At 40.0% G+C, this 13,892-nt stretch overlaps 1 protein-coding gene across 5 annotated transcripts in view; it reads right to left on the bottom strand.

Moving 5' to 3' along the window:
* Positions 1 to 13,030, bottom strand: part of snx18a (sorting nexin 18a) — a 112,341-nt gene extending 99,311 nt beyond the window's left edge. For all 5 annotated transcript variants that reach the window (XM_069924342.1, XM_069924344.1, XM_069924343.1 and 2 more), the window contains exon 1: positions 11,482 to 13,030. In XM_069924342.1, coding sequence (XP_069780443.1) covers positions 11,482 to 13,030 — 1,549 coding nt within the window. The remainder of the gene's footprint in view (positions 1 to 11,481) is intronic.
* Between the last annotated feature and the right edge of the window lie 862 nt (positions 13,031 to 13,892).

Here is a 13,892-nt window from a genome sequence, read left to right as displayed (position 1 = left end):
GGAGCATCCAAGACCAGAGGGCAAAACCTCAGAATAAAAAGACATCGTTTTAAACAGAGATGAAGAGAAATTTCTTCAGTCAGCAGATGAATATATGGAATTTGTTGCCACAAACAGCTGTGGAGACCAAATTATTGGGCATATTTTTTAAAAAAAGAGGCTGACAGGATCTTTGATTAGTAAAGGTATCAAAAGGGATAAGAGTTGCCAGGAGAATGGGGTTGAGTGGATAAATACATCAGCCACATTCAAAATGGGGGAGAAAACTTTAATGTGCTGAATGGCCAAATTCTTCTCTTATGCTTTAAAAAAGGTTTACCTTGGAGAATGTGTCAGAAGCACAGTACATTGACTTCACGGGGGTTTTGGTAAATAAATTTTTCCCCCTCGTCAGGTGCAAAGGCCTAAAGAATCAAAACTGGAGGAAAAAGCCTGTGCAGCTGCCACAAAAATACTGGTGCATCCGTACGTTATGTATAGAACAGCAAACTCTCAAGTGAGATCTCATATTAATTAGTAGGTGCCAAATGTAGTGCACGAACCACTATATCCAGACATTAAAAACCACAAACTTGCACTCCTCTCTTTAAAACCATTAAGTTTCTAAAGATGGCTTTATTCTAATCCTCATGAAATTATGTTGTAGCAAAAGCTATATTCTACCAAATGGCAAAATTACAATGATTTGAATGTTTTAACAATTTATTTTGCATGGAATATCACCAACTCATTACAGCAGCCATTTTCAATCTTTTTTTTTTGGCTATGGGCCCCCTTAGGACTCTGCTCAAAATTTATGACAAAAGCAGTCAAGTTTAGATGGTTTCTTCTGTACTTTTGTCCTACCAACTACATATTTGTCACTAAGTGAAAAGAAAATAATTTTACTTTCATGTGCTGTGGCCGTTGGTGGGTTTGGCAGAGGAGGGGGTGGGCGGAGGGCCCATATTGAGAATGGCTGCCTTAGAGTATGCCAATAATTCTGGATTTTGCCTAGTGCCCTAACTTTGTAAAGTTTAATCTTGAATCACAGGTCAAATTTTAAACAGGCACTACTATGCGAGGCCTGATTTTCCAAGACTTAACAAAAGGCTGTGCCAAGAATAGTTTTCTGGCAACCTGCCAAGCTGAAATAACCAAGATGGCTGTGCCTAGGTTTGCAGATCAATTCATTGCAGAACTACTTAAGCTCCAAGTCTCACTCTTAACCAGCTGCCAGCATAAAACCAGCTCTTCATTCATCCTGCAAGATGCCATTGCCGTTTCACACAACTTTATTTAAAGAGCTGCTATGAGCAGAGCATGACCGAAGAACTCCGCTGAATGAATATTTGCTCCCGTCTTCACCAAGAGTTTATGTGTTACTTCAGAGAACTTCTGCAATTTTAAAAGTGTGCATTTTTTTAAAAAAACACATTTCTTTCAATTTATTTATTTTTATCAATTTTTTTTGCCAGCTGCTTTTTTTGTAACTTTTTAATTATCGTTATGAACCATATCAACCAAAATATGTACAAATATTTCTCATTAAATATAAACAGTGATATTTTCCTTTTTTTCTCCCCTTTCCCTCCCCCTCCAAAACCAATAAATCTTAAACATATAAAATACAACAAAACAACATCTTCATACAAAAGAAAAACAAAAATGAAAGACATGTTTATCTTCTTATCATTTTAGGAGGTGGAGGTTCGAGGCCAGCATTTTCTGTTATATTTCATGTATGGTTCCCAAATTTGTTCAAACAATGTAACTTTGTATTTTAAATTATATGTTCCAATGGAATACACTTATTCATTTCCATGTACCATTGTTGTATTTTCAGGCTCTCTTCCATTTTCCAAGTTGACTTTAAACATTTTTTTGCTACTGCTAAGGCTATCATAATGAATAATTTTTCTGCTCTATCCAATTTGAGACCTAGTTCTTCTTATGTTATTTAAAAGAAAAATTTCTGGATTTTTTGGGCATGTTTTTTTGTGTTTTAATATCTTATTTAGCTCTTCCCAAAAAGTAGTCACTTTTGAGCATGTCCAAATTGCGTGTATTGTTGTTCCAATTTCTTGTTTACAGCGAAAGCATCTATCCGATATTGTTGGGTCCCATTCTTTTAATTTCTGAGGGGTGATACATAGCCTGTGTAACCAATTATATTGTATCATACGTAGTCTTGTGTTTATTGTGTTCTTCATAGTTCCAGAACATAACTTTTCCCATGTTTCATTCTTTATCCTTATATTTAAATCCTTTTCCCACCTTTGTTTAGATTTGTACCTCATTTCATCATTTTCCTTGCCTTGCAGCTTAATGTACACGCTTTTTATAAATCTTTTAATTATCATTGTGTTTGTAATTACATATTCAAAGCTGCTTCCTTCTGGTAGTCTCAGTCTGCTTCCCAATTTGTCCTTTAAATAAGCTTTCAATTAATAGTATGTAAACATTGTACCGTGAGTCATTCCGTATTTGTCCTTCAACTGTTAATAAATAGTTTCCCCCCCCTCCCAAATATGAGCTTTGTTATATGTACAGAAAAAGTGTTCTCGGGGTGGGGGAGGGGTGGGGGGAAGAACAACGGTCACTGCAAAATCAGTAGACACTTGCTAGTATTATCGCAAACCAAATGGAAAGGGGAGTTGTGGTTGCCCGACAAGGGACAAGGGGCAACCCAAAGGGAGGGGGGTTCATTTGGGGTTAAAGTGTTATTGGTTGTGGGGATTGTTGGGGTATTTTATGTTTTAAGTGTGTTGTCATATATTGAGATTAAAAAGGAAAACTTAAAACAACAATAATGGAAGAAAGGGGATGGGGTGCTGAGGAGGCAGAAAAGAAGTGAAAACAAAGATATAAAATGGCCACATTAAATTATATGACCATAAACATTAATGGAATACATAACCAAATTAAAAGGAAAAGGATACTAACATTACAGAAAAAGGAAAAAATAGATGTAGCATTTGTACAGGAAACGCATCCAACCGAGGTGGAACATAACAAATTGAAGTGCGACTGCGTAGGATATGTAGCGGCAGCATCATATAATTCAAAACTAGAGCTGTAGCCATACTAGTTAACAAAAATGTACCAATCAAGATAAAGGAAGAAATAGCAGACCCAGCGGGAAGGTATGTAATGATAAAGTGTCAGATATACTCAGAATTTTGGAATTTGCTCAATATATATGCACCTAATGATGAAGATCAAGAGTTTATGCAAGATATTTTTTTGAAGATTGCAGATACACAAGGAAACATACTGATAGGAGGGGATTTTAACCTTAATTTGGATCCAGTGTTGGATAAAACTGGAAAGATAGCTAACAAAAAGAATCAAGTAGCCAAATGTATGGTTAAATTAATGCAAGAAATGAAACTAATGGCTATATGGAGGATGCAACATGCAAAAGAGAGAGAATATTCATATTATTCGAATTGGCACAACATACTCAAAGATTGATATGTTTTGGTTGTCCAGGAAAACGGAGTACAAAGCTAGACTACATTCAGATCATTCACCCCTACTATTAGCAATACAACTGGAGGAAATCCCACCAAGAACATATAGATGGAGGTTAAACCCCATGCTACTCAAAAGGCAGGAATTTAGAGAGTTTATTGAATGCTAAATTAAAACATACTTTGAGACAAACACAGAATCTGTAAAAGATAAATTTATACTATGGGATGCAATGAAAGCTTTCATCAGAGGGCAGATAATAAATTATGTAACTAAGATGAAAAAGGAATACAATTGGAAAATAGAACAGCTGGAAAGGGAGATAGCAATTACAGAAAAGAAATTAGTGAAAAGGGAGGATATAAAGAAAAAAAGAGAGTTGGCGGACAAAAAAATAAAATACGAAATATTACAAACGTACAAGGTGGAGAAGAACATAATGAAAACAAAGCAAAAGTATTACGAATTGGGTGAAAAAAACAAAATATTGGCCTGGCAACCTAAAATAGAGCAAGCTAAAAGAACCGTATTGGCGACAAGGAAAAAGGATAAACAAATCACATACAACCCAATAGAGATCAATGAAAGCAAACTGATCAAACTGTTTGAAATAGAAGAAGTACAGGACATATTAAGAAAGATGCCAAACAATAAAACACCAGGGGAGGATGGATTTCCAATAGAATTTTATAAAACATTTAAAGAGTTATTAATTCCACCCCTTCTGGAAGTAATGAATCAGGTGGAAGAAACACAAAACTTACCAGAATCATGCAAGACAGCAATAATCACAGATGGAGAAGGACCCATTAACACCAGCATCATACAGACCAATATCCTTACTAAAAGCAAATTATAATAACAAAATTATTAGCAAACAGATTGGCCGACTGTGTACCAAAAATAGTAAAACAAGACCAAACTGTATTTGTCAAGAAAAGACGAACAGCGGACTATGTTTGTAAATTTATTAATTCAATTCATGCAGCTCAAGGGAATAAAAGACCAACAGTGACAGTTGTGTTAGACGCAAAGAAAGCTTTTGACAAGGTAGAGTGGAACTACTTATTTAAACTGTTACAGAAATTTAATCTGCCAGAAAAATATATTAATTGGATTAGGTCATTATATAATGGACCGTTGGCAAAAGTAGTGGTGAATGGATATGTATCGAGCCAGTTCAAACTAAGCAGATCAACTAAGCAGGGATGCCCATTGTTCCCCTCACTGTTCACCTTGGCAATAGAACAATTGGCAGAGCTGATAAGAAAGGAAAATAAAATAAAAGGGATAAAAATAAAGGAGAATGAGTACAAAAATCAGTCTATTCGCAGACGACATCATAGTATACCTAACAGAACCAGAGAAATCAATAAGAGTTATACAACCAACTGAAGGAGTATGGAGAAATAGCTTGGTCTAAGATCAACATAAATAAAAGCGAAGTGATGCCAATGAGTAATGCAGACTATACAGAACTCAAAAAAGGATCTCCATTTAAATGGCAATCACAAGCGATTCAATACCTATGTATCAGGATAGACAACAACCTAAAGCACTTGTAAAAACTAAATTATCAACCATTAATAAGGAAAATACAGGAAGACTTGGAAAATTGGAGTCAATTACCGCTAACGTTGATAGGGAGAGTGAATTACATTAAAATGAACGTATTCCTATGGGTACAATACTTATTTCAAATGCTACCAATTCCCTTAACAGAGAAAATCTTTGCAGAACCAAAGAGAATAACAAGGAAGATCTTATGGAAAGGGAAAATATAGAGGGTAGAGCTAGATAAATTAACAGAGAGGTATAATCAAGGTGGATTGCAGTTACCAAACTTCAAAAATTATTAGAGAGCAGCGCAATTAAGGTACTTATCAGATTTTTACCAGACGGGAGAAAAACTGGATTGGACTAAGATAGAACTAGATAAAATAGGAGAAAAAGTACCAGAGCATATACTTTATAAATGGGATGAAAAGCTGGTGCAATATAACATTCACCAGTACTGCATCACTTACTTAAAATATGGAAGAAGATACACGCAGAAAGAAAAAAAAAATTACCAAATACCAAAAATGCTATTGACACAAAATCCACTAATCCCTTTTACAATAGACAACTTTTTTTTTAAAGAGAATGGGAGAGAAAAGGAATCAAGAGAATAGAAAATTGCTTTTTGCCAACTGCTTGAGGCTGTCAATTGTTTGAATTCCAGAGAGATGGTGTTTTACTGTATTATTACAGTAACCAAGACCACTATACGAGTATACCCAGAGATGAATTAGCAAGAGTCCACCATGTTTGTTGTTATATGTTAAATTAGGAAAACTACAATTAAAAATATTAAAGATTATTAAAATATTTATTTTTAAAAATGATAAAGGAAAGCACAAGCCAACACTGCTGAAATTACACAACGATAACAGAATTTATCCTGCTGGCAGAACAGATCTGGGAGAAAAATAAGTACAAATTCAACATCATACTTCTTAGGAATTGGCAGAAGTGAAAAGATCTTAAAGATGGCTGGCACTTTTTGAGAATAGCTTTAAAAAGGAATGCAGAAAAACAGGACAATGAGCAAATAGTTGATCTATCAAGCACAAGTGCTGGGAAAGAAATAGAAAATAAGACAATATATTGGGAAGATTTAGATGGATACATTAATGGTTCTCACAATTTTGATTCAGGCAACAGCATTTGAATGTAGCACAATAAATATTATTGACACCTTATCCTCGATCATTTACTGTCAGAAAAGTCTAAAGCATAGAACATTAAAGAAGTAAATAAAATGGATTGGGATGGGTGGGAGTTGGGGGTGGGGGGGGGGGGGGGAAGTGCCATGTAGGAACCAGACCGAATAAATTTTGCACAAATAAATCAGGCAAAATCTGAACCATTTCTTTCAGTTCCACATTTCCTCAAAAAACAGCACACACAAAAAGATATGGAATCCTCATATACATAGCATTCAATTCTCTAGTATGTAAATTGTCCCAAATTAGTCACAAATAATGAATATTTGAATACAAACTGATTAGTAATGCTTTGTTTGACTTTATAGACTACACCAGCCATTCTCAACTTATTTTGGCTCAAATTATATGGGACCACTTGTGACAGAATATATAGATATGCTTTGGGGAGATAAATTGGGAAAGGTTTGTTAGTGTAGGTCACACACATTTTAAAACAGATCTTATTTGAAATGCTGGAGCTCTGCTAATGCTAGACATGTCAGGGCCTTGGAGTCTTTGCAAAAGCTTTGGAGAGTGCCCAAGAGACTTCACTCATGGATTGTTGTTTACAAAAAGGCAAAAGATGAAAGATCTTGTCAAAGCCACAGATTGTCTGGAGCTGTTCTAAGAGGGTCATGTGGTTTTGCAAGCAGAGAGAGTAAAACAGGCTTTTTCTCAGAGAGACACACACAGAGATCACTCCTACAGTGTTACAGTCAGCAACAGCAGCTGGGACTGGAACAGGGCACAAGCTTGTGGAAAACCCCATTTGGAAGACAGGTTGTGAGTTCTTAATTCAGCCTGGTCAAAGCCCTTGTGGTTCATGCAAGAGGAGAGGACTGGCTGTCTAATGTTTCACTTGGAATAAGGGAAACAAAAAGGAACTTTGTTATGACCTGAAAGAGATTATCATCTGGAGAACCCTGAAAGGGGCAAGTTTCGTCAGCAAGACTCTGGAGTGGCTGATTAAAAAGGAATCAGTTGTGGATGTCCTGGAACAATAAAGCTCTCTCTAAACTGACAAGAACCTTCCTGAGCGGTAACCATTTACCTTTCAAGCACCAAAGCCTGGTGAACATTATAAATGTTAAATTCTGTGCACATAATAAGAATTGGCTACAACCAGTGAACTTGAAAGAATGAGAAGTGAGATTGAACTGTGAACCAAAGAACTTTTCTGAACTTACACACACAGAACATACTCGTGCACTTGGAATTAGAAGGGGGTTAAGTTAGGTTAGTTAAGTCAATAGCGATAAGTTAAAGTTTAAAGATAATTAAACAAAAGTTGCTTTTAAGTAACCATTTGTCTTGGTGAATATCTATTGCTGCTGGGTTTTGGGGTCCTCTGGGTTCGTAACACACATTTTACTTAGAGGCAGTCAAGTTTTGACTTATTTTGTACTACGCAAAAAAAAAACATTTGTTATGTGAAGTGAAAGGAAAACAAGGTCTTTATTTAAATGTGCTGTGGCCCACAGGGAGTGGGGGAGATGTAGGGGCCCCGTTGAGAATGGCTGGACTAGACCATACAAGGTTCATTTTTTTTTAAGCTTATTTACATAGAAAATATCAAATTAAAGCAACCTTGAAGTTTGCATTCAGTTTTGATTTCATAAACCAACTTTAAGGATAAACATATATACTTTCAGATTTGCTCAAATCCAATCCCAAAAAAAATCACAAAGGAGAAGAAAATCAGATCTCCAAGTCGGTTGCCTAGATACCATATTGCTTATTTCCCCTAATATGCATTTAATAGGCAGTGTGGATGAAACTTTGGATTTTGATCATCTGAATTCTTGCTGAAAGCAAACTATGCTCTGTGTTTACTTATCCTCAAAATGATAATGCCTACAATAGTGGAAACCTTAGATAAATTATCAATTAATCTAAATGCATAAAGAAAAATATTGAAATAAAAGCTACTTACAGACAGGTACCAGAAATGAATCTCTATGCATAACAATTTGAAAGATTTACATCACCAATTATTATGCTGTGAGTTTCTTTGTTTAACAAATTTATTGAAGTAAAGATAATCCATGTAGAAACATCACCAAAGGCTCGTCTTTAAATCAGTTAGATGGTGAACAACTGGAAGAGAATGTTTTTTTTTCTGGAAAGCATGCTTTCTTTTTAAACTGTAGACTATAATAAGTAAAAGAACCCAGTATCAATTTTGTAATATCTAGTCTGAATTAAGATTTTAAGTGCATCTAAACTACACAAAACATAAGTAAATAGGTTTGTTTTCCAAGAACATTACACTTCTGAATTATGCTTTACATCTCACAATTAGACTAATGGTACAATTGATTGCACTTGCAAACGTTACACAAGTTAGATAACTGAATCATTAAAAACTTCTCAGTTGGGTAACTGGTGCACACTTGACTCCCTTCAGACTATTTCAAACCTTCCCCTCCCCCTCTTCACCATGCCATCTGTTCCCAATTGTGATGTTATTTCCAATCCCATTTTGATTTTATAGCAGTGTCATCCCATCTGGTGAAATCGACTTTCTTCCCCTCCCAAACTAAAACATTTGAGTAAATGAATAACACACTGCTAACATTTCCCAAATGCAGAACTTCAAACCCAACATATTAGACCAAATGATTTTAAGCACATTTTCAATTCATAGCCCCACAAACGACAGCAGTTTTATTAGTTAGACCACATTATGCTTCCCTAAAAAGTTGTCTTTGGTTAAAGGATGAGAACACTCTTACAATGTTACTAGGGTAGCTGAGAGATGCCCATCTTTTACATAGCCAACAACAGCTTAGTGATGAAAATTGAAAAACAGTGTAAGCGTTTAGAAGATGATGCATCAGCAGTCTGACTCAGCAGCTTGCAGATTTCAGTTATGGTTTAAACAGAGAATTTGTTTAACAAAAAGTAGATTATACACTTGCTGGCTTCTTTAAATATGTGAATTTTAATGATCAAGAATCACAAAATTTTACATTATATTTAAACATTCCCTGGAAATGGAGTATAGAGTAACACTAATCTAACCCTACATCTGGCTCAACTCATGACTCACTTTGTCAAATTTTAGATTTCCCAAAGCAGCCACTCTTGTAACTCAAGTAATGCGGACAAATTTAACAATAGTACGATGCCTTCAAATTTGATGGAACCAGTTCTCAAATCTAATTCAGCTGAAATCTTTAAGACCGCTGTGTCTTGTTTCAATAATAGCATCTTCACATAATTTTAACAGTTGTTTATTTTTATATTGCAAATCTGATTAGCAAAAAAAAAAATGAATGAGGCAAAAGTACTTTGGGCACATATTTGCATGACAAATTTATCATAAAGATAATATTGAAAATAAAACTGCCTTAAATCTTGTAGTTAACTAGTCTGAAAAGCAAATGTTATTAGAGAAAGCATGCAACTTCTCGACTGAAAATAACTGATAAGTTTTAAAGACCTTCCAGTCATATATTAAAATTTGGTTTTAGAAGCTTTACATCAGTGTAACGTAACTTGAGAACTGGTTTTAATAAGTTGGCAGCCTAGCAATCCCTGGACCTCCTGACAGATTAGACGCAATACTTTATAGTCAACAGACTAATTTTTCAGCAGACAATTAGGAAAATAAAAAGGCCCCCAAACATCTCCTATACTTAGAATTCATAAAAATAGTGACTGGGCATCAGATACAGAATATGACATTTTAATGATGTTTCAACACCTCAAAACAGCAACTCAACCTCTGGCTTTCCAAATCTTTAACTTAAAAAAAACACACACACACAGACAGAACTGCAGACACTGGAATCTTGAGCAAACAAACAGACCTGGCGGGACTCACCAAGCCAGGCAGCATCCTTAGGGAATAATGAACAATCAATGTTTTTTCATCAGTATGCCACTTGGAAAAAAATGTGCTGATCCAAAATATTTTATGATCACATTTTAAGACAGTGATAATCTTTGTATGGTAACTAGACAAATGAATCGATCCTTGAGAACAAGCAGTAGAGTATGTTGTTACAGACAAAACGTTCAGTTAAAATGGCACAAGGGCAGCATGGTTTTTCGAAGAGGTCCATTGAAAAGCATGACAACACCAGGGAAGAAATTGCCCTTGATGCTAGTGCACATTCTCAAGTCCATTTCTTTCCATGGGTACTTCCTGTCCTTTGAAGTTAATTGGTTATCAAATTCTAAAATACAGTAAAACTCTAATACACCAGCACTCTTTTGGTTCTTTGGTAGTACTGGGCTGGCAAACTTTCTCTATTATTGATTGTTAATCTTATCAAGATCTCAACACTTTTTTTAAAGACACATGAAAGAGTAGAATAATAATTTTACCCAATGAACCTGGCAACTTTAAGACAATAGACAAGCATTGTGGACCCTGGCAGTGGTCATGCACCTGCTCAAACATCAGTCATCAGGTTGATCGATCTCTGGACCCCTGGGTCTGGATGGACACACCGCATGCATTTGGCTCATATTCCAGAATAGTAAATGAGCCAGATGGCAGACTATCGAGATACCTGTGCAATGGGATGCTGGATTATTGGACCTGATTAGAAGTAGTCAGAATATTGTTTTGTTTTCAAACCATATGCTTTTGGGATGGGGGCCCGGGGAACTGTACAACAAAACTAAAAAAAAAGTAGTTGAAGAATACAATCCAATAAGAAAATTTCACAGAACTGAAGATTTTGGTACTACTCCAGGGCATCATACATCAACATACAGTGTTTCTAAACCAAAACATCACAATACAAATCATAACAGTTGCATCATACAAAGTGTCATCGTTATAATAGAGGACATCACAAATCGAAATATGAATGCATAATCACCAGGAAACATTTCACAAGACCACACACCATGAAAGATTCAGAAAATGCTTTTGGAAAGCGTGCAACAAAACTGATAAAATGGCTAAATTTGGTATTTTTCCAGATTTTACAGGAAAATAATAATGTGACCCCCCCCCCCCCCCACCACCATGTATGCCCATTTACTGTGACTTCGGAGACATTTTAAAGTCATGCAAACCACAAAAGCAAAGTGTAATCAAAAAGCTAACACCTGAGCATTGGTGGACGACATGCAAGTTATGTCCGAAAGTTGGCATTAACCTGAATGGCTCAAGACACCAAATCAATCTGACAGACTTGCCCTTCGCTCACAAAGGTTACAACCGGGTGAAAGGGCTACGATATCTCGCAAATTGCGAGGATGAAACATGCTACCTTTCTTGGTAAAAAAAACCCAGAAAAAAATATACAGATACCTTTCTGGACGTGGATGATATCAGGAAAGTTGGTCAGATGGCCCTGGTAAAGAGCTAACAAGTCCACAACTGGGTCTATATCTTGCTTCGGTTGTTCTGCAAAAAGTTCTCCAATGGTGTCGTAGACGTCTCCAGTAAAGGCAATGGCACGATTAAGTCCGACCGAGAACGACTGCTGGTCCATCTCGAAAGCTTGGCTGAGCAATCGGAAGGAGGTGCCGACTTTCTGGTACTCCTTCTTGAAACCGACCACCTGCTTCCTGGCAAACTCGTTGGCAGTGTGGCTGAGCTGGAACACGCTCTCGTCCATCCTCTTGGTGAACGCCTTGAACCCGTCCACCCGGCTCTCCACCTCCTGCAGATCCAGGGGGGTGGGCGGGGTGCTGAGCGTCAGGAAGAAGTTGGCGCCCACCATGTCGTCCTTCTCGGCTTTGCGCTTGCCCTGCTTCCAGGCCTTCTCGTCGTTGCAGGTGAGGAAGTGCTGGAAGACGTCGCAGCGGGCGAGCACCGGGTGGCTCGTCATGTGGTTCATCCACAGGATCAGCCCCTTCTTGCGCTTGGAGATGAAGTCCTCTTCGAAGCGGCCCGTGGCTTGTTTCTCGGGGATGTGGGGCACCGAGATGACGGGGAACTTCTCCACCAGGCGCCCGTACAGCCAGTCGAAGTGCTTGTAGCGCCGGTTGACCTGGCTCTGGGTGTGGCTGGGCACCAGGCGGTAGGAGATGTAGCTCTTGATCCCTTTGAACTTGGTCTGCTTGGTGGGCTCGTCGATGGAGCAGGAGAACGGGTAGGGGTTCTCCTGCCACTCGGGGCCGTGCGGCCCCAACACCACGCAGATCTTGTCGCCGTCCTTGACGAAGCCGGCCGCCTCGCCCAGAATGAACGCCTCGCCGCCCGACTTGACGAAGGTGGAGAAGCGGTTGAGGTTCCTGCCGACCGTGGCCGTGCTCTTGGCGGAGGCGGACGAGGAGACGGAGCCCGAGGCGGCCCGGCCGCCGGCGCCCACGCTCACTTTGTAGCGGCCCGACCCGTCGAAATCCGAGCAGCCGCCGCCCCCCGGCCCCGCCGACGCCAACGGTTCGTCCGCCACCGTCGAGCTGTCGTCCCAGTCGTCGTCCCAGTCGTCGTCGTCGCCGCTGCCCGATGGCTGTTGCTGCAGCCCCGCGAAGCCGCCGCCTCCTCCTCCTGCCCCCGGCTGCACCAGAGGCGGCGGGCAGAAGGGGCTGGCGGCGGGACATGCCGGCAGCGCAAAGCCGCCGGGGGGCTGGGCCTGGGGCGGCACCGCCGAGGCCGGGGGGTCATAGCCGACGCCGCTGGGCACGTTGGCGTAACGGGAAGCGGGAGGCTCGGCGTTGCTGCTCCCGCCGCCCCGCAGAATCTGCACGTACGAGGCCGGGAAGAGGCCGCGCTCGCCGCGGCTGTTGGCTCCCTCCAGCCAGCCCTCGATGTCATGCTCGCTGTACACGGTGAGCATCTCATCCTCCCGCACCGAGATCTCGCCCACGTTCTCACTCTGGAAATCGTAGAGAGCCCGAGCCTGGAGCGCCATCACCCCCCCCCCCCCCCCCACCACCCCCCACAGTCCCGCGGGCTGCGCTCGGTCGGTCCCCTCTAGGGCGGACCCTCCAGCTCACCCACGCACGGCTCCCTCGCTCCCTCGCCGGACCGGCCGCCGGAGAGGCTGCGCGGGGCGACTGCTCGTTTCCCTCCCCCTTCCCTGCTGCTCGGCGATTTGTTTCCTCTCTCCAATGAGCGGCCGCTTCAGACACCAGATGTACACAAATCCTGCGAGAGAAACAGAGGATCAGCTCCCCGCGGGGTCCCGGAGACGGGGGACAAAACACCACGGGGAAGAGGAACCGAGAACCTTCACAGAGAACTTCCAGCCTCTCTGTCTGTCCGACCGACTGCCCCAATCAGAGAGGAAAAACCCACGTAACCAGTCTGAGCAAGCGAGCTCCGACAACAGGGGCAGGGCAAGGGAGCAGCTCGCTCACTCGGTTAGGCACAACGTGACGAGCGCCAACCGACTCATTTAATTCTTCCCAACACACCAAGAAATGCACTTTTTCAGACCCCACATCTGTGGGTGTATTTCCACCAGCTTCTTCCTGCTCAAGTAGGTCTCATTCTCTTGTCAGTGGAAGTTTCCCCTTGGCCTCATCCCAAAAGGACTGAACTATTTCAAAGTGAATGTGTAATCATTTTAATGGATTAAATAAGGTTTGATCTGCTTTTTCCATGATCAACATTCGATCTATTGATACATGGCATCAGAAGATAGAATATTCAATGAAAGCCTGTGATTTAAAAAATCACAATAATACTGAGGCATATCAGGAGATATTGGATAGGAATTGGTCAAATCGTCAACTATTAAAGAAGGAGAGTAGGATGGAGAGCTTTAAGCA

The sequence above is a fragment of the Narcine bancroftii genome, chromosome 3 (assembly GCF_036971445.1).
Source record: "Narcine bancroftii isolate sNarBan1 chromosome 3, sNarBan1.hap1, whole genome shotgun sequence".
Taxonomy (NCBI): Eukaryota; Metazoa; Chordata; class Chondrichthyes; order Torpediniformes; family Narcinidae; genus Narcine; species Narcine bancroftii.
Note: the sequence above shows the minus strand (reverse complement) of the source record. Positions and strands in the feature narration are given on the sequence as shown.